The sequence below is a fragment of the Nicotiana sylvestris genome, chromosome 5 (assembly GCF_000393655.2).
Source record: "Nicotiana sylvestris chromosome 5, ASM39365v2, whole genome shotgun sequence".
Taxonomy (NCBI): Eukaryota; Viridiplantae; Streptophyta; class Magnoliopsida; order Solanales; family Solanaceae; genus Nicotiana; species Nicotiana sylvestris.
The window spans coordinates 73,305,978-73,332,498 of NC_091061.1; the positions used below are offsets into that span (position 1 = coordinate 73,305,978).

The 26,521-nt window shown below is 37.9% G+C and overlaps 2 protein-coding genes and 1 non-coding gene across 3 annotated transcripts; 1 reads left to right on the top strand and 2 right to left on the bottom strand.

Moving 5' to 3' along the window:
* The first annotated feature begins 294 nt into the window (after nucleotides 1–294).
* On the top strand, nucleotides 295–831 carry LOC138868817 (uncharacterized). Its single transcript, XM_070146388.1, has one exon. It carries the CDS (start codon nucleotides 295–297, stop codon nucleotides 829–831), a length of 537 nt encoding a protein of 178 aa, XP_070002489.1.
* An 11,024-nt stretch (nucleotides 832–11,855) lies between these two features.
* On the bottom strand, nucleotides 11,856–25,580 carry LOC104229054 (protein arginine N-methyltransferase PRMT10). The gene is made up of 8 exons (XM_009781629.2): nucleotides 25,240–25,580; nucleotides 21,702–21,894; nucleotides 21,433–21,538; nucleotides 14,714–14,903; nucleotides 13,560–13,745; nucleotides 13,392–13,475; nucleotides 12,570–12,770; nucleotides 11,856–12,246 (listed from the first exon to the last, which is right to left on the bottom strand). Exons 1-7 carry the CDS (start codon nucleotides 25,411–25,413, stop codon nucleotides 12,594–12,596), a joined length of 1,110 nt encoding a protein of 369 aa, XP_009779931.1. The 5' UTR covers nucleotides 25,414–25,580; the 3' UTR covers nucleotides 11,856–12,246; nucleotides 12,570–12,593.
* On the bottom strand, nucleotides 24,364–24,458 carry LOC138869880 (small nucleolar RNA snoR109). The gene has a single exon (XR_011400130.1). It is a non-coding gene; the product is annotated as a small nucleolar RNA snoR109 (small nucleolar RNA).
* Nucleotides 25,581–26,521: the final 941 nt, after the last annotated feature.

Sequence of the window (26,521 nt, forward strand, 5' to 3'; positions counted from 1 at the left end):
ACCGGTATTAACCCTACCAGAGGGTACAAAGGGATTTGTGGTGTATTGCGATGCTTCGAGGATCGGGCTCGGGTGTGTGTCAATGCAGCACGGCAAGGTAATAGCCTATGCTTCTAGGCAATTCAAGAACCATGAAAAGAACTATCCAACCCATGACTTAGAGCTTGCGGCAGTAGTGTTTACGCTAAAGATTTGGCGACATTATATGTATGGGGTCCATGTGGATGTATTTACGGACCACAGGAGCCTTCAATATATTTTCAAGCAGAAGGAGTTGAATCTGAGACAGAGAAGATGGCTGGATTTATTCAAGGACTATGCATTGATATTCTCTATCACCTGGAAAAGGCTAATGTTTTGTCGGATGCTCTTAGTCGAAATTCGATGGGTAGTTTGGCTCATTTGGAGGCATATCAAAGGCCCTTGGCCTGGGAGGTTCACCAGTTAGTTAGTTTGAGAGTTCTCCTTGCGGACTCTAATGAAGGAGAAGTGATTGTGCAGAATAGGGTTGAATCATCGCTTGTGACGGAAGTTAAAGAGAAGCAATTCAATGATCCATTGTTAGCACAACTGAAAGAGTGGATTCATAAACACAAGACCACATCTTTTTCCTTTGGCATGAATGATGGTACCTTACGGTACCAAGGCCGCCTATGTGTTCCGGATATTGACAGTCTTCGGGAAAGGATCATGGCAGAAGCTCACACTTTCAAGTATTCTGTGCACCCAGGTTCTACGAAAATGTATCATGATCTCAAGGAAGTTTATTGGTGGAACAACATGAAAAAGGATGTGGCGAACTTTGTGGCAAAATGTCCGAACTGTCATTAAGTGAAGGCCGAACATCAAAGGCCCGGTGGATTGGCTCAAAGCATAGAAATTCCAATGTGGAAATGGGAGATGATCAACATGGATTTTGTGGTAGGGTTACTGTGCACTCCGTTCAAGTTCGACTCAATTTGAGTGATCGTGGATCGACTCACGAAATCAGCGCACTTCTTGCAAGTCAAATCTACCAACATAGCGGAATAGTATGCTCAGTTGTATATCAAAGAAATAGTTGGGTTGCATGGCACTCCAGTCTCAATCATTTCAGATTGAGGGGCTCATTCACAGCCAACGTTTGGAAGAAATTTCAGCAGGGTTTGGGCACGTAGGTAAATCTTAGCACGACTTTTCACCCTCAGATCGACGGGCAAGCGGAGTGGACTATTCAGATGCTTGAAGACATGTTGTGTGCTTATGTTCTTGATTTCAAAGATAGTTGGGATGATTATTTGCCACTCATAGAGTTTGCTTACAACAACATCTTCCATGCTAGTATCCAGATGGCACCATTTGAGGTGTTGTATGGTAGGAGATGTAGGTCTCCCATTGGGTGGTTCGAGGTTGGAGAAGCAAAATTGATAGGGCCGAACCTCGTACATCAGGCCATGGAGAAAGTAAAGATTATTAAAGAAAGGTTGAAAACTACTTAGAGTCACCAAAAGTCTTATTCGGATGTTCGTCGCAGAGATTTGGAGTTCAAAGATGATGATTGGGTATTTTTTAAGGTTTCCCCCATGAAGGGTATCATGCGGTTTGGAAAGAAAGGAAAATTGAGTCCAAGGTATGTCGGACCGTACAGAATCATTTAGAGGATTGGTCAGGTAGCATACAAGCTCGAGCTGCCACCCGAGATGTCATTGGTACACCCGATCTTCCATGTGTCTATGTTGAGGAAGGTAGTGGGAGATCCATCCACTATTGTGCCAGTTGAAACTATTGAGGTTAATGAGGAACTGTCATATGAAGAAGTTCCAGTTGTCATTCTTGACAGGCAAGTCCGAAAATCGAGAAATAAGGAAATTGCCTCCGTAAAAGTGTTATGGCGGAACCAGTAGGTTGAGAAAGCCACTTGGGAAGCCGAGGAAGAAATGAGAAGGAAGTACCCACATTTGTTTGCATAGTCATGTAATAGCTTATATGCATTTGGTTCCTACGAACTCTTATCTTTTGATTGGATATATGTAAAACTGTCCTGTTTTGGTTATATGTTGCCTATGCGGCCATGGTTAGTGTTGTACAAGTTATGTTATGTCTATGGAATATGTATATGCTGTTAGGATATGTTTCTAGGGCTCTTTGACAGGTGGATAGGCCTAGATACAAAGGAAACTCTGGTAAAATTTTTGGAAATTTAGGGAGTTAGCCAAATTTGGGGTTGTTGATATGTTTCATGTTATGAAAAACTGAGGTTGCATAAAGATTACTGATGAGTGAACCTTGATCCTCATTCGAGGATGAATGATCTTAAGTGAGGGAGGATGTAAGGCCCCGTGAAATTTCTATTCAAAAACTCGAAAGCTCATAGTACCAAATTAGGAATATGTGTTCGGACCCTTTTGATTGATCTGTGCATTAAAAAGTTAAGGAATAATATTTTCCAGAAAAGTGCATTTCTGCGGTCCATTATGCGATCGCATAATAGCTATGCGGATCGTATAGTCACCACAGAGTCAGACAGTTTGATGGTTAATTTGAGGTCAACTATGTGGCCAATTATACGATCACATAATCAATGTGCGGGTCGCATAGTCATTGCATAATCCCCTTGGAATTTTTGTTAGGGGCAGTTCTGCGGTGCATTATGCGACCGCAGAACAGGTTTGTGTACTGCATTTCTGTCGCATACCCGGACAGTTTGTTTAGGTTTTTGGGGCCATTTTTGCGGTCCCTTTTGTGGGCCGCATGTCCATTATGTGATTATAGATTTCGTCGGGGCTCCTATTTTCTAACTTTTAAAACCCGACCCCATATCATTAAAAACACCCCCATTAGACCCCTTTTATGTTATTATGCTGCAAATAGAGTGAGAGAGGGAGTTCTAGAGAGAGGGTGATCTTCATCAAGTCCCCACTCAATCCTTGCCTAAACCCTTGAAGATTATCAAGTAAAGTTGCTAGACCTTCACCCCAAGAGGTAAGAACTTGAGCCCTAGCCTTTGGTTTCGAAATTCACACTAGAGTGAGTAATTAGTTTGGGGGTTCATGGGTATAAAAATTGATTTTCTTACATGCATAAAAGAAAATAGGGTATGGGGAGGTTGTGAACTAAAAAAAGATAGCAATTGGGGTGTAAGATAATGAAAATCTCTCACAAAAGGGTCATATAATCACAATGCACACCTATTGCTTGATAATGTACTCAAATGAGCTAGAATCTTAATCATGTCTCTAATTCTTGGTTCAATTTGTAATTTTCATAAAATAGATTGAAGTTGTTAAGAGCCCCGGAATTTTGTAAGAATTTAAAGAAAGCTCTATTGAGATATGTATGGCTAAAAACCCCTCCTATTAGAAATTGAGCTCCGTTGGTGTATGTGCAAATATGGTAAGACTGAAAACTTGATTGATGTATTGATTGTTACATCACATGAATTGGTTTTGAAATTATATATATATATATATATATATCACAGTTTTGAAAATATATATATATACATGAAAGGTGTGCCTCAATGTGTGTAATGTACTATTCTATATATTTAAAGATGTGCGAAGAATATGAACCATGTATTGAAATGCCTAGACTTCACGTCAAGATTAAAACTAAGATTGTTATGCCAACTATGTGAAATCTTACCTATGCTTACAACTTGAGTTGCTTTTTTATGTGCTTGTGGTCCCAAATTGCAAGGTTAACATTGAAAATAGAAATGATGTGATAATTGTGGCCCTAAGTGCCTATGAATTAATATATGTGAAATAAAAGATTGAAACGAGATGATTAATGAGAAAGGAACAACGCCTCGGTATGGCGGCCTAGCCAATCGGGCCGTGATCGGACGCCATGCCGCACACATGGTGGTACTGTGCTGATATTGAATTCCGGAAAGGGATAATAAGATTGCGATTGAAGTACATGTTTCAAATGAGGTAACCTAGCTGATCGGGTTGTGATCGGACTCCGCTCTAGAAAGCGGTGATATTGTGAGTGATGATGGACAGTATGAAGTGCCCCAAACTAAAGCTATGGAAATTATGCGAAAGATTATATGATTCTTGTATTTGATGATGTGGTGTTCGGTTAAAAGCTTTCGATTGTCTCTTGTGATTTCCTTGTTCTTGTATGATAGTTCTTTCTAATAAAATGGTGTTTAGTTATACATACTAGTACTATTCCATGGTACTAACCCCCCTTTTGCCGGGGGCACTATATTTTTAAATGAATGAAGGTGGCTCCATAGCAGATAGTGTCGAGCGCGCGTAGCAGAGTATCCTCCTCTCAAAGCCTTGGTGAGGCCCTTTCTCATTCAAGGGGTTATGTTGTACATCTTTTGCTGTAGATATCCACTTTTGAGGTATAGCCCGGGCCTTGTTGCCGGCGTTGTCATAATTGTCTTTTGTATCCTTAGAGGCTCTGTAGACGTTTGTGTGGGTTATGTACGGGTGTTTGAGGGGTCTATGAACTATGTTATAAATCTAAACTCTTGTTTCTCTAGATTGTAACTGGATGGAACCTTGGAAACTTAACTACGGTTTAAGGTTGTGATATAAAATGAACTATCAATGTTGAATGTACAACCTTTCCTATTGTCTAAATAAATGAAAGCATGGTTTCCTTAATCGTATTAAGTTGGGTAGAAAGTGTTTGATAAGGCTTGCTCAGTTGGGTTCACTCGATTAAGCGTCGGTCACGCCTCCCGAGGTTGGGGCATGACAATAACATAGGTCAAAGGCACAAATAATGTTCATTCTACCTGATAACATAACCAAAATGACCATCTCACAGGAGCACACAAACTTAACCTGGTACAAGATACATATTCTCATTGAGCTTTCACATTGTCTCAACCAAATCTTGATCCTTCCCAATTAGATAAATATACTTCAAAAAGATCCACAACAACTCGTCGATAATACATGCTATTAATCATCCCATTCTCAACATTTCTTCAAAATCCGCAAACATGAAATAGTCCATATATGAGGGCATCTATCCCCAAACCTCAGGAATACCAAAATTTCCATACCCAACTCAAATACGCAAATCAAATGGTTGATATATCACTCATACCCTATCATTCTGCTAAAGCACCCATATAGGATTTCTGGCCGCGTAACAAAACATGAACCTCAAAAGCCTCAAAACCCAGTAATCACCATGCTACTAGCCACGCATCCGCAAACCAAAACTCAAGGTCCTTTCCAAAAATGCACATTTTTCACATATGATAGCCAACAAGGTCAACTCTCTATTAATTCCAAATACTGAACCCGGAGAAAACTGCAATGTACCACATATTCCTTACGCCCATAGTAGACAGTCAACTCAAGCCGTTGCCAAACCACCAAGAACCCTCTGAGGTCCGCCCTCACACAACTAATCCATCAGGACTGCACCTCCCTAACTCAACTGAGTCACACAGACCGTCCAATCCAAGAGTGCTGCCACAAATACCAGTAGAGAATTCTCATTCAAAAGGACCAATTACTTCATTGCCATATTGACCCCATCACTACTGAACTGACCCATTTCTTAGGATAGTCGATAAGCAATATCCCGCATCAAAACCCCAATATCATCCCTTGCAAGATCTCAGTCTTTAGTTATATACAAATTTCGGAAACCTTCCAATACCACTTATATACATACCTCAGGCCAAAACTGATGTAAATCTGACTCTGCAATCTGAATGCCGCTAGTGGATTCCTCCACTTAGCGCGAAACCATAGAAAACAATATTTGATGATCCGCAAAACTAACTTTCGTAGCTCGCACAACACCAATCACAAGGTACCCCAATACCACCAGCCGTCCTCAATAAACATCCACCTCACGACCTTGCCACAATTGCGACGACTAGTCAACCAATTAAACCTTCCCAAGCTTGCACTTATCAACCAGATGTCGGAAACCGTTGCGCCTCCATATGAACAATTGAATAGTCTATCAATACCTCTGTATCTTTAGTCTGGGTGACACATTGAGACAATGCATGAGCATCCCTGACTCCTTCGCAGCCCGTATGTAGCATCACGAGCCACTGGCGCATAGCGGACACTGAGAGCGTAATATCACTCAGGAGTGGATGTAAAGGAACATAAGTTATATACTTCGAGTTGAATCAATACCGCACGATAAGGAATGAAAAATGTGGAATTTCCTAATAGTTCTGTAGCCTCTCGAAGATAAGCACAGACGTCTCCGTAACGATCCGCAAGACTCCACTAAGCCTGCTTGTGACTCGTAGTACCCATGAACCTAGAGCTCTGATACCAACTTTTCACAACCCAAAAATCCCTCCGAAGGAGTCATGATGGCACCTAGTCTCTAAATATGGTAAGTCTAACATTAACTTAAATAACATTGATAGCTGCTAACTTTAAATTAAATATCTCTTAACACATTATAATTTCCAAAATCAGTGGTACAAGTCACAAGCCTTTCTAAGAGTAGTTATACAAAACAAATACAACACTATTCCAGAAAGAAAAGGAATCCATGGAACATGATTACAACCAAAGGTGACTCCGAGGCCTGCAAACGCAGCAACAGGTTGTCTTGAGTCTCCACCGCGACGATCTGTATAGCTACTATCGATCAATACTTGTATCTATACACAAAAAAAAATGTACAAAAGTGCAGTATGAGCACACTACAGCGGTGCCCAGTAAGTATCAAGACTAACCTCGGTGGGGTAGTGACGAGGAACAGTCAAGACGCCTACTGGTCAGACAGATTAAACAGGATATGATAACAAATATCAAGATAAAGGTAACGAAGTAATATCAACAGCAGGGATAAATCAAACTACAAGTAGTCGAAATAGTAAAAAGAAACTCGGATGGAAACGAAAGATAACCAAGTAAATTAACACCAACATAGTTGGACACAGACAAGTAAAAATATACTCAACAAGGAAGGCGATATCAGCTCAATAAATCATATCATTTCTGATGCACAATTCCAGCCATCTCAAACTCGATGTCTCATATCATAACCTCAACTACCAAACCTTTAGCACACCCGGCACATTGTGCCTTCATATTTCTATCTCTCTTTGCACAACAACGTTCTCATGTTACTCAGTACATAAGGTCCATAACCAATGCAATTAAGATGTTCAAAGAGTCTCATTTATATAACATAAAGTAGCGCACGGCTTCTAAACCAATTAGGAACTCGCAAGAAAAGATGAAGTTATTTTTAGAAATCATTTGAGTAAAGAAAGTACTATTTTCAATTAAAATACAACATCGAATGAATTATTACCTCAAACATGGGATTTAATAATTTAACTTAGTAGAAATTCTTTTTATTAAGTAAAATACAACCTCAGACGGTTTAAGAAAATTTAATCGGGTAACTAATTGAATTAATAATGAATAATTATTGAAACTTGAAGTATTGAATTATGTATATAAATACGGCAAAGTATTGAAACACTATAGGGTTCCATCACAAAGGATCACAGCAGTAAAGGAATCTAAACAGTTAAAACACTTGAATTGATAACCATAAATCAACACAACAAACAGAAAGTGCACGGCATTACTCTTCGTGATTTATCACTCTTCCTCACCATATGCATAAATAGAAATGTACACGGCATCACCCTTCGTGCTTTAACTCTCTCATAATTATGGCACAACATCACCCTTCGTGCTTTTACTCTCAATATTGGCATGGTATCACCCTTTGTGCTTTTACTCTCAATAATGTGGCACGGCATCACTCTTCATGCTTTTACACTCACAATATCGGCACGGCATCACCCTTCGTGCTTTACACTCTTCCTCACAATATCATGCACTGCATCACCTTTCGTGCTTTACACTCTTCCTCACCCAAACAATAGAAACAACGATATTCCGGCAAGGGAATCAACAACAAAAATAATAACATCCCAGCAAGGGAATCAACAACAGAAATAATAACATCCCGGCAAGGGAATCAAGAATAGAACAATAACATCCCGGCAAGGGAATCAACAACAACCAATCTTGTTTCAACAGTTAGTTTCACAGTATAGATTTCAACTTGAATCAATACTCAACAATGGTCAATTACCATGAGAATATCATCAGTCTTATTCAACATGATTTATCGTCAATTTAAGCATGAATAGTACATAACAAGGATCACGGAAAAACCAAGAGAACACAATAACGTTAACAAAAACAACAAGACATAATAAGCACGTAATAACTATACTGGTAACCACAACAATTGGACATGTAGTATATTTGCACGAAGACATAGAGGAATTCACAATCAAGAAGTATCAAAACAATAAGGAAGACAATCTCTTCAATTAAATAAGGGTCAAGTAACAAGTAAGAATTAAGGGAAAGCTAACAACATCATTTGGAGCATATAGAGGTAATTTAAGCAATTAGGAGACTCAATCATAACGGAGTACTTTCCACATAATGAACATAAGGACCTAAGAACCCTAAAGGCAAATTTCCCACAAATAAGTCCGAGCACACACTCGTCACCTCGCGTGCACGGACTACAATTAGCACAGAAGACTCAAATCCTAAAGGGAAGTCCCCCACACAAGGTTAGGCAAGATACTTATTTCAATCCGGCCAATTCAATACTCAATTTAGCTTTTCTTTTACCAATTCATCAACTTTCGGCTCAATCTAGCCAAAAACAACTTGAATACATCTAACAATGCAAGAGAAAATAATTCCAAATTAACAAAACTATGATTCTTATACAATTTACAATAAAAGTCAATTCCCTGGGCCCGCACCTCGGAACCCGATAAAATTTACAAAAATCGAATACCCATTCCGATACGAGTTCACCCATACAAAAATAATCCAATTCCGATATCATTTGGTCCTTCAAATCATCATTTTACATTTTTGAAAGATTTCACAATTTTTCCCAAATTTCATCCCAAATCACGAATTAAATGATGAATTCAATGATAGATTCATGTATTTAGCCAAATCCGAGTTAGAATCACTTACCCTGATGAACTTCTCCAAAAACCTTCGAAAAATCGCCAAGATCCAAGCTCTCTAGGTAACAATATGAAATAAAACCCAAAATCTCGTATTTATAGTGCCCCTCTCGGATTCCATTCACTGATGACGGCGGTAAAACTACCGTTGCCGCGGTAAAACCACCGCTGACCGCGCTTCTGGTGGCTCCACAGACAAGCCTTAGTATTTTGGTCATAACTTTCTTTACAGATGTCCAAATTATGATTTATTTACCTTTATGGAAACTAGACACAAAGGGGTACAACTTTTGTTTTTGAATCATTTCACAATTCCTTGTAGATCAAAAGATATAAGCTTCCGAAGTCAGACCAACGAACCTGCGGATTCTTCATGACAGTGGTCGCGGACCGTTTTTCGCTACAGCGAAAATTCCACTGCTGCAGCGAAATATCACCGCTGACAGCCATCCTTTTGGCTGCTGGGGTGATGATTTACCGTTGTCCTCCCCCCCCCCCCGATCCGGAACAACTTCCCAATGCCGAAATGTCCGAACTCGCTCGAAACTCACCCTGAAACTCATCCGAGGCATCTGGAACCTCAACCAAATGTACCAACACATCCCATAACATTATACGAACTTCGCCCCACTCTCAAATCACTTCAAACAACGCTAAAACCACGAATCACATGCCCAAACATGAAAATCACTATGAACTTCAAGAACCTCTAGAATTGCAACCAAGCGTCTGAACCATATCAAATCAACTCCAAACGACACCAAATTTTGCAGGCAAGTCCCAAATGACATAACGGAGTTGTTCCAACTTTCGAAATCGCATTCCGACCTTGATAACACAAAAATCAACTATGGGTCAAACCTCTCCATTTTCCAAACTTCAACTTTTCCAACTTTCACCGAAATGCCTCAAATTATCCTACGGGCCTCCAAAATCAAATCCGAACACACGCCCAAGTCCAAAATGACCATACGAAGCTATTGACATCATCCAAAACTCATTCCGGATCCGTTTACTTAAAAGTCAAATTCCGGTCAAATTCTCTCCACTTAAGCTTCCAGAACTATATTCCTTCTTTCTAATTCGACTTCGATTCATCCGGAAACTGAATTCAACCCTACACACAAGTCGATATACATAATGTGAAGCTGCTCTTGACTTCAAACTGTCGAACCGGATGCAATTGTTCAAAACGACCAGTCGGGTCGTTACAACTATACATTGGTATACCAAATTAGCATAGTATATCAAATTTTAGGATTCACCTATTTAACTAGAAAGAATAAAAAAAGGTAAAAAGGAATGACAAATTTATTATTTATAAAAGCCTTAATTTCTATAAAAATTTGAAGAAAAAAAAGGCATCTACACATATCAAATTAAAAAAATCAAAAAGATTGACACTAACTATTTAACTATAATCGATTAATGATTGTATCGAAAGTAATTTTTTACAATATTAATTTTAGGACTAGGTTATTTATCTAGAAAGAAAAAAACAAAAATAAAAGTGAAATAAAGTGATAAAAAATTTAACGGATAAATTTTACTAAAAAAACTAAGATAAAAAATATAATAATTATAAGGGAAAAAAGTGACATGTTTTGAGCGAACATATTTTACTTTAAAAAATAGGATCTAAAATTTCTTAGAAAGCTGCAAATAAAAAATTTAAGTACAAATATTAAATAAGAAATTAAAAAAATCAAAAAGAGTAACATGGTAACTTTCGATAATCATAATCAATTATTGATTTTGTAGAAAGTATCCCAATACAAATTTTAAGACTCGGTTATTTATTTAAAAAAATAAATAAAAACAAAAGTGAAAGAAATTGATAATAATTTTTGCGGAAGAAGTTTACTGAAAAAGACAGAAAACATTAAGATGAAAACTAATAATGAAAAAGAAAAAAAAAAGTGACAAAATATTTTGGACGGAGAGATTTTAGTGGAAAGAATAAAATTAAAAATAAAGTAAAATAAAAACACCAACAAAATAAAAATTCAAGTTAAAAAATGAAGTATAAAAGAGTAAGGAGTTACTGCTAGAAAGAATTTTTTTTAAACAAAAAAAAGTAAAAAGAGAATAACTACAAAAAATTAAGAAAAAATGATAAGGAAAAAAATAAAATGAAAAGAATAACAACAAAATACGGGGAAAAAATAACAAAGACAAACAAAAGAAACGTGCAAAACAAAAACAAAAAACAAAAAAAAAAAGGACCTTTGGTGAAGCCTAGGCATAGAAAGGAGGGGGCAGCCTGGTCTTATAATCCTCAAAAGGGACATATTTTGTCTTTTTTCATAAAAGGAAGCATTTTGATCATTAAGTTTTTAAAAGGGGCTCTAAATGTCATTTTCTCTATTAACATTCATTAGTAGGAAATAAAATTATTGTCGCTAGTTGGAGCTTAAACTCAAATTAAATCACTGGGTGGAGAAGCAAAGGAGGAGGGGCTTAGCTACTTGGTAATAAGAATGATACAACTGAAATTTAAAAGGACATTTAGGCCAAAGCAGGTCATTATTTTGATAGACCTAAATCTGTTACTTAATTGCTTATGTGCTGCCCCTTTTGGTAGTTCTCTAAAGACGGATAAAGGGCAGCCCGGTACACTAAACTACCGCTATGCGCGGGGTTCGGGAAAGAGCTGGACCACAAGGGTCTATCGTACGCAGCCTTACCCTGCATGGTCAAGAGAGGGAAATGGTGAATGGCCAAGAGAATCGACTTCAATGTAACTAAAGAGATCCATAGGATTCCTTCGCCCAAACCAAAACTACTAGAGCTGAAACGGTTAAGATAGCAAATGGAAATGGAAATTTATCTCATCTCCAGTCTTTGACTTCATAAGAGTGATATTTTAAATTGAAGTGGCTAGAAAAGATAGCACTAACACCTTCACAAGAGTACATTGTACTAACACATTGATGAGAATACATAGCAGTAATTCCGGCTTTAGATACAACATTTCCCGCACAAAATGTGGGGACGAGTGATTTTTGCATACTGAACAAAGCGCTCGAAAACCCCTAAACCCCCAGGAAAACCTCCTTGTCTCCAGGCCCGAACCAAAAATGAAGAACGATGCAAAAAAATTTAAGAGACATGTTTGTTGGAGGGGGGTACAAGAGTCTAGGGCAAGACAAGTTGAGAAATTAACAAAGGTAAACTTGCCAAGTACAACAGCATAAGTTAGCTGCAGAAATGGCTGAATTTCTTTCTCAGGGACTCTTGGATGCCACTTGCGTTCCTCCCATTGGCCTTTAGACATGACACTGCACATTGAAATCTAATGAGTTACTCCAAATGGTGATAAAAGTAGGATACTAGTGGGAAAGTAGGAAACAAGATAACGTGAAATATAAATCAGGAGGAGGAGAGTACCAAGCTGTAAAGGCACATGTTTTAAAAAAGCAGCATATAGAGACAAACGCTACGTATAAGCCCAGAAGGAGAAATTGCCAAGCATTGAAGAAGTTGGCAAAAATTGCAGTAAAGAGAGGACAATCTACAATATCGGATGAATGGTGCCAGTTCAATCATAACACCTAGGCGGTTTTAACACTGAATGTTCAAGAGTGTAACATATATACTATACCTCTGAAAAAGCATGCTGTGTTCCTCATTCTATGTGAAACTTTTTGCTGAATGATGGAAGTGACTTCCCAGAAGATTGTCTAAGCTCACAGCCAAACTCAACTTCCAACAACCGATGGTTTTCTTTAGAGCGATACATTGAGAAATTAATTATCATTTCATCCCCTTGGCTAACACGTATGGATGGATGTAACAAGAACACCTGTCAATACAAAGGTCAGGCACACGAAAACCAGGAAAACAATTAGAGAGAATTTTGGAAGCAATAAAGTAAAATATGGCTTTAGACAAGCTCCGAGAACTCGGCCAAGTTAATACAAATATTTAGGTAGATTAACTTACAGAGGGGAATGGATACACAGTATTCATATATCCAACCCAACCTAATTGCTGGGTGTGAGGCATACTCATGTATGTACGCAACTAGTGTCCGATACATCCGATGAAAATTTTTGAGATGCATATCAATAAATTGCTGACTTCATCATTCTTAAGTTACAAACGGGATAGACAATTTAACTTCAAACAAAAGATGAAGCAATGGCTGCCAACTTCATCACATAGAAAAGCAAGAATATGGATGGGAATCACTGTACCAGCCATTATTTATATGCATTGAAGAGCGATCATAATCATCAAACATGAGAAAACAGCATTTCCTTATTCATTACATACAGCAACATTATACAAATGAAGTAGCCTAGTAATGTTTCAGTGGAGAAAAAGACTTCTACTTATTGGTTTAAGATCATATGCTACTGAATATCCATTCAACTAAACCATTCAAATTGCAGAGAGATATCATACAGTAGGGTACACATACCTGCTGCCCCCAGTGTGTTCCGAGGTCTTCACTAGGAGCTGTCGTCAACTCAATCTCATGTTTAGCTGGGCTTTCCTTACGTCCCTGAGGTAACAAACCCAAGTGAGATTAAAATAATACTAATTTGTACTCACTATAACACAGAAAGACACAGTAAGGACAACTTACTCGAAAATGGACATCAAACCATCCTCCAAACCCACAGAATCGTGAGTTTTCTGCAGTAATGGATGATGAGATGTTTGCCTGAAGACTGAGTATGTCATTCACACTTGATGTTAAACAATCAATTTCCATTATGACAGCAGGTTTTCCAATTACTTGATTAGGATGAAGGTTGTTCCACAATGATGTCTACACAAAACATTGGTATGGTCTTTGAGAAGTTCAAGGAGCTAAGAAAACGAGAAATCCATCAATGGAAAAAGACGGAGAGGTGAAATAATGTAATAACTTCTCATGATACATTAAAAACTAGCAAGAAGGATATTAAGCCAATCAAATTTTTGACAAAAATTGTTGACTTCTTCCATGTCAGTGACCAATCCGTAGAGATAAACCACCATTTTTAGCTTGGCATTCACATTGAAGAAGATGTATCTCGAGTCATCTCCATTCGCCTCAATCTGTTCAAGGTCCCTAATGAATTCCCATGTTTGATTATACTCATCCAATACACTTCCCCACAACATAACAAAGAAGGTGTGTATTTGAATTTCAATAAGAAGCTACATTAAAAAAGGTGTAGCCTAGTGGTCACTAAAGTGGGTGGAGAACCACGAAGTCTCAGGTTCAAACCCTAGCGGAGACAAAAAATACTAGGGTATTTCTTCTCATCTATCCAAGACTTGGTGGATCGAGTTACCTAGTACCTGTTTGCTATAGGGAGGTGGCAGGTATCCCGTAGAATTAGTCGAGGTGCGCCCAAGCTCACCCGAACAACACGGTTATTTAAAAAAAAAGGAAAGTTGAGTATGGAAAAGATAATCAACAGAAACTAATGTACCAATTATTCTTCTCTTTTAAGGTTTCTAGTTATTACTGCACAGCTTCACCTGTAAAAGCAGTCAAACAAACCTCAAGAATGTAGAAAACATATGCATGCCTAAACTGATAAACACAATAAAACAAGTAGGCTGGCACAACAGTAGCTTATATATTGATGAACTGGATGTTTTTCCAATGAAAGGTAAAACAAGCTGAGTTTAGTTTTATTTCAGAAGTAAAGCAAACACCACAAGAAAGATGCTATATAAACCATAATTGGTATATGGTATAATCGACCTAACAGTTTCTATTTTTCGAAAGGAAATAACACCAACCTCTAGATAGTATTTTCTCTGTTCCTCTGTAAAAGGCTTAGACAGACTGCTCATATCCACACCATAAAAAGTTTGAGTCTCATCGACAAAATGGTACCAATCATCCATGGCTCTATCATAATCAATCTTCTTTTGATCCACTAATCCAGAGTGGATAGGTGCAACCCATATTCGAGCATGGCTTGGGTACCTGGAAAAGCAAAGCTTCTTAAAACAAAGGACCGACATGCAGAAAGAATTCATGCTTAGATATAAACTATTAAAACAGCAGCAACGCACATTCTGGCATGGCTTGTATTACCTGAAAAGCAAAGCTTCTTGAAGCAAAGAACCCACATGCAGAAAGAACTCATGCTTAATATAACCTACTAAAACAGCAGCAGCAGATATAACAATTTAAAAATTCTAAAAAGAAAAAAATGTCATTTTGTGAATTACTCTACAAGCATTTTTTTAAGGGAAAAGGGTTAAATTTACCCCTCTACTATGTGAAAAGGAACAATTTTGCCCTCCATTATTTGTTACCATTCTCAACAAAAAAAAAATTGTCCTCCATTATACTTTTGGTCCAAAAATACCCTGACATTACCCAAGTGGTTTAAATATACCTCCTCCATTAGGGCTGTCCAAGATGGACACTCAATCCCACATGACACTGACATTTTTTTGTGAGGTGGACACCACGTGGCATGCTGCCCCACGGCCCCAACTCATTTTGCCAACTCTCCTCCACTTCTTATTCCACCAGCACCTCCTCCCCCTTCACTACCACTGCCACCATGACCACCATCATTTTCACAAGCTTGTGTTGCTATGTTGTATTGAGCCTTCTTTAGTTACTTTTCTATTGCTAATGGTAATCTGGATTAGCATCTGCAGTTTCTCATATCTTCTTACTTCATATTTATGCAGTCATCATTAGTTCCTCAGCGAGTTGATAACTGCTTGTTTCTCAAGATAATTCTAATGTTCAGTATTGCTTGGAAAATACTCAATCAAAAATCGTAGGATGATGATAAATGCATAATTCCACTTTGATCCTTTTTGAGTTATTTAAATGCATCCTCGGTAGTATTGTGAGTATTGTGCTATAATCTCTTCTCAAGTTAATCCTTTTTTATGATGATAATCTAAAACGATATCAATAAATCTTGAGAGTACTAGAAAAGGCATATAGTAATCCCATTTAACCCATCCAAGTGTAAAATGAGCTTGTGAGCAAAATTCACCCATTAAAATTGATTTAAGGTATTGATATTTTTCCTTGATCTGTTCCAGAATTTCCAATTTTATCTCCAAAATTTAGTGACATGCAAATACAATAACGTACTATCTTAAACCAAAACGGGCTTGAATTGTACTTCGAGAAAAATAACGCCCAATTCAGTGGCAATCTTGATAAGTTGTGGTATTCATACGCTAATGGCTATAACATTTGCACTTAATTTCATATCATCATTTTAAAATATTAAAATAAATTAGCAGATACCGCAGCAATTAGAACAGGATTCTCAGCTTGATAAATACTCATTAGTAATTAAGTAAACATCATTAAAATATGATACTTCACACCGATTTTCAGTGATGAGGCAACAAATAAAATAGAGAGATAGCAGACAAGATTAAATACAATAAGCAAACACAAGCCGGTGAAAATAGCCATGGTCATGGTGGTGTTGATGATGGCAATGATAGTTGTGGAGGAGGGGGGGTGTTGGTGGAAAAAGTGGAGAGGAGGGGGTAATATGGGTTGGGATAGTGAGGCGGCATGTCACGTGATTTTACTAAAAATGTCAGTGCCATGTGGGATTAGGTGTCTAACTTGGACAGCCCTAACGGAGGAGGGGTATATTTGAGTTAATTGGGTAACATCGAGGGTAAATTTGGCCCGAACGTAATAGAGGGCAAAATGTTCCTTTTCACAAAATAGGAGGCCAAATTTGACCCTTTTTCCTTTTTTTAATAAATGATTACGGTATTCATACGTCTGAAAAGGAAGAGGTGGGGTATGACAATGAAACTAAAGTAAGTTTGAAAAGTTTTTAAATTGGAAATCTCATTTTTCTCTAACAGGAGAAGTGTACCAGACTATCTATAAATCTCATTTTTCTCTACCACTAAGGTGCCTTTTGGTTGTGGTTTTAGGACTGTTAATCCATTTATAAAAACCAACATAATTTAATACATCGTTTGGTTAGTGTTTCAATGTGTATTAGTTTTCGTATAGAATTCAGCATATAAAACACCGTGTTTGGTTAGTCTTTTGCTATTCTTCATACATAATACCCATATATGATAATGAGGGAATCTATGTATAATTTATGCGGGATAGAAAGTGGAATAAGAATACATATATTAAATAATACTTGGATTAAAAATATAAAGTGGCAAAAATAGCCTCTATCATTATAGAATTAAAAATCTTCCCTTTCTTAAGATCTTACTTGGAGAAATCCTTTACTCTTTTGTTGGTTCATGCTACATAAATGTCAATGTCCCGCTATGTGGGTAGATCAATTTTATTGTTGCATGCAAAATTTGAGTGCTTTTAGCATGGATCTTCTGTATCCATGTAAGAAGAAGCTTATATAATATTTTATCAGTCTAATATTTAGTCAAGTTAGCTAAAGCTGAAAATATAACTAAGTCTGAATAGTGCAAAACCTTATTAGGAATATTTTAATTCGACTAAGAACAATTTTATTTTGTTGAATAACTAAACCATATATTTAAATTTAACATTGTATTCTAATTTCTAACAGAAAAATCAAATCTTCAACGAGAATTAATCCTTGCATTATAATTCCTATATAACTAATTCTTGCATTGCAATCTTGCATAATATAATCCATGCATTACAATCCCTGCATAGCTTGTCTCTAAACCAAACGACCCCTAAAGGTTGCTAAATAGGGAGCGCACCCTCCTTCAATCATTCTACTCTAATTTCCTTCATTCTAGTGCTCTCATATGCAATGTCCCAATAAGGTTCTAAGCTTATTCATAATGCCAAAACATGATCATATCTCATGCAATCATTCAAACGGTTATAGTAATTGATGGTTCATCTTCCATTAAAGACTACTAACTTTCTTCATTATAATATACTCTGTTGCAGTTTATGAAGTACAATTTGATGGTACTTGAAAGAGGAGTCAGTCTAACTTATGTATACACCCCTCTATTTCATTTTATGACATCATCACTATTTGGGAAGCCAAACTATGTTCATTGATTGCAATTTTATAATTAATATTTTAATAATATAAAATTGTGACGTACTACTCTTTATAACGTTTCTAAATATGTAATTTTATTTTGAAAAATTTTAAAAAATTGTTGCACAAGTTGAGATTGAAGCTTAGGGGTTGTTTGGTAGGGTGTATAAAAATAGTGCGAAATAAGGTGTATTAGTAATGCATGTGTTAGTAATGCAAGCATTAGTTATGCAGAAATTATTTCTTATTTACTGTTTGGTGTGGTGTATTAAAATTATAATGCATTGCATAATTTTTAAGAAAAATAGTTGTTTACAAAAATGCCCTCCGTATTCTCTAGCTTTAAGGGACTTTAAGGACAATTTTGTCTTTAACCATACTAATGCATGCATTAATAGCCTTGGTATTATTAATGCCATGGTTTTCTATGCATTACTTATACATAGGATAATACCAAGTATGATGTATAACTAATACAAGTTATACACAGGTTGAAAAAAATATACCAAACAAGGTATTAGTAATGCATACAGCTAATGCTTGCATTATTTTTTCTAATAACTCCTACCAAACGACCCTTTAGATGAATTGATGCTTGGACTCCAAACCTTTTCATTTTTTTTAAGCGGTTGTTTTTCTTTTTCTTTTTTTGATGACCAGGAAATCCCGAGACTAGTAGCTCATAGTCCGAAACTCAGTTTGTAATGGGCCAACTACTCTACCTTTCTCCCCTTTAATACTAGGCTTTTTATGCGGCTGAGTTTGAAATCGTGACATGTGTCTCACAAACAGATTACGCGTTGCGTTCCTACCATTAGACCCAACCCCCAGGGGGTTTTCGATGGCTCCGTTAGGGTTAAATAAAATTTGATGGTTGAAGGTTTTTGTATGAAGTTAATTTGATGGAAAAAACATCGGAGTTTAGTATACATTTTAATTAAGTATTAGATAATTTAAAATATGAAGAATCATGAAGAGATATTATCTACTCTAATTTCATGAAAAAATCTAAGAATGTCAAAATTAATATAGGTAAAAAAGGAATACCACATAAGAAAATGAAAAAAGGTATTCACTAGCACTCAGGGGATACTCAAAGATATCACCTCACCGCACTGACGTGTCACATTCAAGGGGAGGTGTCATGGTGTATGTTATTTGCATATACCATAGTTCTGATTGACGAGACGCGAGGTAGTGTTAATGAAAGGCTGGAGGTTTGGCGTCAGGCCCTTGAGTTTAAAGGTTTCAGATTGAGCATGACCAAGACAGAATACTTGGAGAGTAAGTTCAGCAATGTAACCCAAGTAGCGGACATGGATGTGAGGCTGGAAGGTCAGGTCATCCCCAAGAGAGATAGTTTCAAGTACCTTGAGTCTATAATACAGGGAAATTGGGAGATTGATGAGGATGTCACATATCGTATTGGAGTAGGGTGGATGAAATGGAGGCTTGCTTCCGGAGTCTTGTGTGATAAGAATGTGCCACAAAAACTTAATGGTATGTTCTACAAAGTGGTGGATAGACGAACATTATTGTATGGGGCGGAATGTTGACCAGTCAAGAACTCTCATGTTCAGAAGATGAAAGTAGCTGAAAGGAAGATGTTGAGATAGATATGCGGGCATACCAAGTAAGATAAGATGATTAATGAAGTTATTCGGGAAAAGGTAGGAGTAGCCCTAGTGGAGGATAAGATGTGGGAGGCGAGGTTGAGATAGTTTGGGCACGTTAACAGTAGAAGCACAGATGACCCAGTTAGGAGGTGTGAGAGGTTGACCTTGGTGGGTATGAGGAGGGGCAGGCCAAAGAAGTATTGGGGAAAGGTGATTAGGCAGAACATGGCACAGCTGAAGCTTACCGAGGACATGACCTTTGATAATTAGGGTGTGCAGTTAGTAGGCACCCGCGCTTGTCTGTTTTCTTTCCCAGATCGGTACCAGTGGTTTAGCATGGTATCTCTTTATTTTTGGACTGATGGTACTATTCATTGTCCGATTGCATTCTTTCGCTTTAGTTTTCTTAATACCTTGTTGCTATTACCACCTGTTGCCACTAATTCTTTTCATCTAGTCTTTAGCTGAGGGTCTAGCGGAACCAACATCTACGCCTCCCAGGATAGGGGTAAGGTCTGCATACACATTACTCTCCCCAAACCCCACTTGTGGAAACTCACTAGATTTGTCGTACAATCAAACAAAACTTTTATTTCATGTGAACTTTTCATTACTCAAAATTATGGATAGCAGCAGGTAAATTTAAGGTGGGATTGGCATATGGACCCCCACCCCCAAATTCTAGCTTGCCCTAACCACATTGGTGTATAGTTGATCATGTCCATGTTAATATGGTCTTTAAATCAAATCAAATCAAATGCTAAGTATATATCATAAAAAAGTGATATATTCTAATACAATATCATATAAAAATGGGATGTACAATAAGTACCCAAGGGTGTGGCTTAGTGGTCAATCAAGTGGGGGGAGAAACATGAGGTCTCAGGTTCGAATCCCAGCGGAAGCAAAAAATACGAAGTAATTTCTTCCAATCTGCCTAATTATTGGTGGAAAAAGTTAACCGATACCTGTGCTAGTGGGAGATATAGGCATCTGGTGCAATTAGTTGAGATATGCTCAAGATGACCCGGATATCATTGTCAACAGAAAAGGAAAAAACAAAGTGGGATGTAAAGTATCCACATAAACACGTCAAGAAAAATAATTATTCTAGAAGATAGGGAAGTAAATGTGAAGGAAGGATGTCGAAGTCCAGAATCGTAGTTTTGATGAAATGAATCACTAATTTAATCTTGGAAAAGCTATTAATATCACAACACTTGGGTAAGCATGTAAATATGAAAGTTTGAACAAAATATACATATATACAATCAAACCTCTCTATAACAGCCTCATTTGTTCCGATAGTTTTTGACTACACTGGCGAAGTACTATTATAAAGAAAATATATTATAACATAACATGAAAAATTAGTTCCAAGGAAAACTTGACCGTTATAGTGAAGTGTTATTATAGAGGATGGTTGTTTTAAAGAGGTCTGACCGTAGTTTATCTACATAATAGGATGGGACTGGTAAATGTACCCTGAACCCACTACAGTATCTCTGAAAAGCTGGACAGATGAGCCAACCAGATAAGAAGTGCATACACACTCAAAGTATACCAAAGTATCAGTACATTTAAAACTGGTGAGATACAGAAGTTATTAGACAAGCAAAAACTATGAAAAGCTAACGTTTGAGAGATGAAAGTAAAACATATATTGGTAATACAGGCAATAAATCACTACACTATCTCTGAAAAGCTGGTCAGATGAGCCAACCAGATAAGAAGTGCATACACACTCAAAGTATACCAAAGTATCAGTACATTTAAAACTGGTGAGATACAGAAGTTATTAGACAAGCAAAAACTATGAAAAGCTAAAGTTTGAGAGATGAAAGTAAAACATATATTGGTAATACAGGCAATAAATCAATCTTACATGACTCCATTTGGGTTCAGCCAGCGGTCACGAGCACAGATAACTGAGTCAAACATTGATTCACGTAGAAGGAAGTATCCCATCCACTCTGAAATGATTACATCAACTGCACACCACCAATTTACTCGATCAGAATCAGAGACGGTGGTTATTAAGAGATGATGAAGGTTTATTCATATTTCATTAGATGGTCAGAGGTGAAGTGAAAGCTAAGCAATAGAGTCGAGACCTATATATATTGCAAGGATAAAAGAAAATAAAAGACTAACCCTTCTCGGGCAGAGTAATATCTTCCATTGACCCCTCAATCACTTCAACAACATGCTCAAGTCCATTTGTTTTAACAAGTTGACGTGCATGTTCTGCCATCTTGGTGGCTTCGACTGCATAGACCTTCCTTGCACCTGCTTGTGCTGACCATATTGCCAATATGCCGCTCCCTGTCCCTACATCCAGAACAGCCTACACAAATTTGCATCTAAATTAATCCCAATATACAACTGAACATCTTAGTGAAGATATTAGTAGCAGCAATCCAGCCAGAGCAACCATTCAATTAAGAGTTCAAGAAGAGCAATTTATGTGAAGCTTATAATTTTAAGTGTTTGTCTGATCAGAAGTACAGCTTTTCTGTCTGAGTACTCGATCAACTTAGTACCTCATCCATGGCTCAAGATGGCCGTGCATATAAAAGAAAAAGCAATCAGTGACTTTCTTAAGTTGCATAGGCAAGCCATTGGATAGACAATTGCGGACATCCGTGGGATTCCCACAGGAATTTGTAAACACAATATCCAACTAGAGAGCCAGACAAAACCAAGTGTGGAACATCAACGACGGTTGAACCCATCAATGCAAGAGGTGGTAAAGAAGGAGATCATCATGTGGTTGGATGCCGGGGTAGTCTACTCCATTGCCGATAGTTCTTGGGTGATCCCGGTGCAATGTGTGCCGAAAAAGGGAGGCATGACCGTGATCAAAAATGAGAAAAATGAGCTCATCCCAACAAGAACGGTGACCAGATGGAGGGTATGCATGGATTATCAGAAGCTTAACAGTGCCACATGCAAAGACCATTTCCCTATGCCTTTTATTGATCAAATGCTTGATCGGCTAGCAGGAAGGTCATTCTATTACTTCCTTGATGGATATTCCGGCTACAACCAAATCAACATAGCCTTGAAGGATCAAGAGAAAATGACTTTCACTTGCCCGTATGGAACTTTTGCCTTTAGCCGGATGCCATTTGGGTTGTGCAATGCTCCGGCCACTTTTCAAAGATGCCTGATGTCCATTTTCTCCGACATGGTAGAGGACTTTCTAGAAGTCTTCATGGACGACTTCTCGGTAGTTGGTGATTCTTTTGAGCATTGTCTTCACAATCTTAGACATGTGCTTAAGAGATGTGAAGAGACCAACCTTGTGCTCAATTGGGAGAAATGTCACTTCATGGTGGACGAAGGCATTGTGTTGGGGCATAAAATTTCAAAGCATGGCATAGAGGTCAACATGGCAAAGATCGAGATTATTTCTAAGCTTCCTCCACCTACTTTCGTGAAAGGTTTTCAAAGATCGTCTCAAAATGTTTTTCCAACAAGTATTAGTAAGTACGTGGAAGGAACAACTTCTTCGGTTAATTGACACAAAATGGTTCAGTCAAGTATCCTGTGAACAAGAAATAGTTGAATTTCATAAATCACAACCTATTTTTATTAGGATATTATCACATCATAACTCTACATTCTCTGCATCCCATATCACTATAACAACAACAACAATAAACCCAGTGCAATCTCACAAAGTGGGGTCTGGGGAGGATAGAATGTACGCAGGCCTTATCCCTACCTTCCGAAGATAGAGAGGCCGTTTCCGATAGACCCCCAACTCAAGAGAAAAAAACTAAAAAGAAGCAGAAACAACAAGTAGTAACCATAGCAAGCAAAGGTGCTATAATAATCGAAGCGAAAGAAACAACATAAAGTAGAAGAAATATGCGGATACAAAGAAATGAAAATACGAAACTAATACTAATGAAATCGGCATGAGAATGAGACACGCCCGCTCTGCGGATACAAAGAAATGAAGATACGAGACTAATACTAATGAAACCGGCATGAAAACGAGACACGCCCGCTTAGCCACTACCCTTCTATCCTAATTCTCAACCTTCATGTCCTCCTATCAAGGGTCATGCCTGAAGCGTCATGTCATGCCTAATCACCTCTCCCCAATATTTCTTAGGCTTACCTCTATCTCTCTTCAGCCCCCCCCCCTCCCAATTGCCAATCTCTCACACCTCTTCACTGGGGCATCCTCTTCACTGGAGTATCTATGCACTTCCTCTTCATATGCCCGTACCATCTCAACCTAGCTTCCCTCATCTTGTCCTCCATGGGTGTCACTCCCACCTTTTCCCAAATATCAACATCCCTTATCTTATCTAACCTGGTATGCCCACAAAACTGTGAGACAAAAAAGAGGCCTCACACAACTAGTGTCAGCTATATGATGCACAAACTATAAATTTTCGCACTTTTACTAATGTCTCGGTATTCACAACTAAGAGCCAGTGAATGGACAAACTCTAGCCGAGGCTTTCAGTATTTGCCTTATCCACCAGAGTAACCTTAGATAATCATCTGGAACCTCAGGAAGAGACCTAATGTTGTAAAACAATGAACCCAAAACCACCTTTCAACTAAAGCCAAGACCTATCCTAAACATAACTTGTCTGATAATATCATATAGTAGTAAAGTTTGTGATATCATCACGTAAGATTAACTGACTATCTTCTCAAAAACCACCCAATGCAGATTTTTTGTTGAAGCAAACTACAGAAGTAAACCGCAAGGGACCAAGACAGTGAGGCTGGGAGGTGCAGAGATGATCCTACACCATTTCATTCTATTCCCCTTCACAGTGGATATGCAAAATGTAAGAAGTTGGGTAAGCAGATAGGCCAATAGATTTACAACAACCAGCCACTTAACTTCTCCAGTCAAATATACTCATATAGCTACTGCCACCACGGCAGTCAAGATGAAGGGTACCCAATTTAACCCTCTTCTTGGTAGATGAAGGTGTAGCTTCAAATATCATATCACTAAAGAAATTATTTTCTATGTTGCTCGGACTCTCCGAAATGTCACCGGGTGCGTGTCGGATTTGCAAATGTAGTGCATTTTTGGAGGATCCACACGGGTGTGGCAGCATTTTGGATGGTCCGTGCAACACGGGTTATTTTTATCTTGTTTAACTTCTTAGGGTTGTTTATCGTGTGTTTGGTGTGACGGAAAGTACTTCCCTGGAATATATTTTCCAGCGAGAAGTCTCATTTCCTGGTTTTTAGTTGCTGGAAAACATCTTCAAACCAAAATGGAAAAAGTGACTTCCCCTGGATGGGAGTCATTTTTCTTTACAACATCTCAAATCTTCCTCCATATCACTTGCACCAACTAATCCTTAGATATTATTATCAATCTTTAATACTCAAAAATTTCATCAAAACACTATCAAATTTGGTAACATTATTATCAATTTTAGCATTTTGAGAATCAAGTTACAAACCAAACACTCAAAAATAAGAGAGTGGAAACCATTTTTCTCCGTACCAAGCGTAAGTCTTTCACCAAAGTAGTTGCTCAAAACTCAAAAGGTTGAGTTTGCAAAGAAACTACATAGCAAGGTGTCATATTGGCTACCTTCGCAACTTGAAATAAAGATAGCGGTCCATATTGAACTATGTACAGAAGTACGTCCACATATATAGATATAAAACATAGGGAACTACTGTAGTAATTATTTACCTTTCCGATAAAATGATGTTTGTTTTCGAAAATAGCGTTATAGTAAGCATCCATACGAACACGATCAGAAAGCATCTCTTTTTGGTGGTAAAGAAAGGCATAGGTGCAGAAATAGTTGGCATAATCGACGCCCTTGTCAACCTTTGGGGCGACGCCATTAGAAGAGCTACCCATGTCAGCACAGCGGCTACCACTTGGATTGGAACTTTGCTATTCAAAGCGCGACAGAGAAATTTTGGTTCGAATTTTAGGGCAGTAAAGAGTCTGCCTGTATCTAGACCCTCAACTTAAATGGACAAATGGTGCACTTTCTGGCCGTTGATTCTACGAGTTATTATGCTTTTTCTTTGGGATCTTTTCGTTCCACATACAAAACTAGCTCCGTCGGGCTACCCGGGCCCAAATTTAAAGAAATATAATTTGTATTATATATTTTTTTTACTGTATAATTAATATAATCTAGTGGCACGTCAGAAATGTCTTGTTTGCAAATCTTCGTACTTATTAAAGTTTTTTAGTCATATGATTTTATAATTCTTTACTATTACATGTTGTGTTATTCGTGCACGTTACCTTAATGTATTGTTGTTATTATTGTTTGCTACTTGTTGCCTTATCTCCATTGTGCCTTGAGTCGAGGGTCTATCGGAAACAATCTCCCTATCTTTATGAGGTAAGGGTAAGGTCTGCGTACACACTATCCTGTTCAGACCCCATTTATGGGAATACACTAGGTTCGTTGTCGTCGTTGTTGTAATAATTGTATAATTTTTAAATAAATAGTTATTTAGAATTGATTAGTTCTTCATATATAATTTATGCTTAAGACTATTAATTATCAATGGACCAATGTTTACCCGTAAAACAGTACAGTTAAATTTATATGTGGTTTCTAGATAAGTGAGCACTGCATACCGGGTCCCTGTCGTCTTCGGTTTATGAGCAACCAACAACCGGCACTGCGTTTGTCGTAGTTGCTTCTCACTCTTCAACACCATAAGCTTCATTTCTATCTTTGCCAACTCTTCCACCAGCAACTGCTACATCATCTCCATCGGCCGCATCTGTCCTAGAAACGGATGTTATTCTTCCCCAGCCCCCATTTCATGGGAATTTAGGGCAAAATTATGTTGCCCTCAGAAGATCCGCAAAGAATGAGGAGTGTTACTCTTTCGGTCTCCACCCGATGCAATTTGTTAGCATAGCCGGTGAAACTTGCTAGCTATTTGAAGCCTTTGGCTTCAGAAAAAGATTGAGAAAAGATGGAGACTCTCTCAGGATA

What these genes read in the sequence shown, in the direction of transcription:
- LOC138868817 (XM_070146388.1), top strand. Translation starts at nt 295, where the DNA reads ATGGCTGGATTTATTCAAGGACTATGCATTGATATTCTCTATCACCTG.
- LOC104229054 (XM_009781629.2), bottom strand. Translation starts at nt 25,413, where the DNA reads ATGGGTAGCTCTTCTAATGGCGTCGCCCCAAAGGTTGACAAGGGCGTC. An exon ending in TATTACTCTGCCCGAGAAGG is followed by an intron (nt 21,539 to 21,701) that starts GTTAGTCTTTTA and finishes GGTGGTGTGCAG; the next exon opens with TTGATGTAATCATTTCAGAG. An exon ending in CTGAACCCAAATGGAGTCAT is followed by an intron (nt 14,904 to 21,432) that starts GTAAGATTGATT and finishes TTGCTTTTCCAG; the next exon opens with GTACCCAAGCCATGCTCGAA.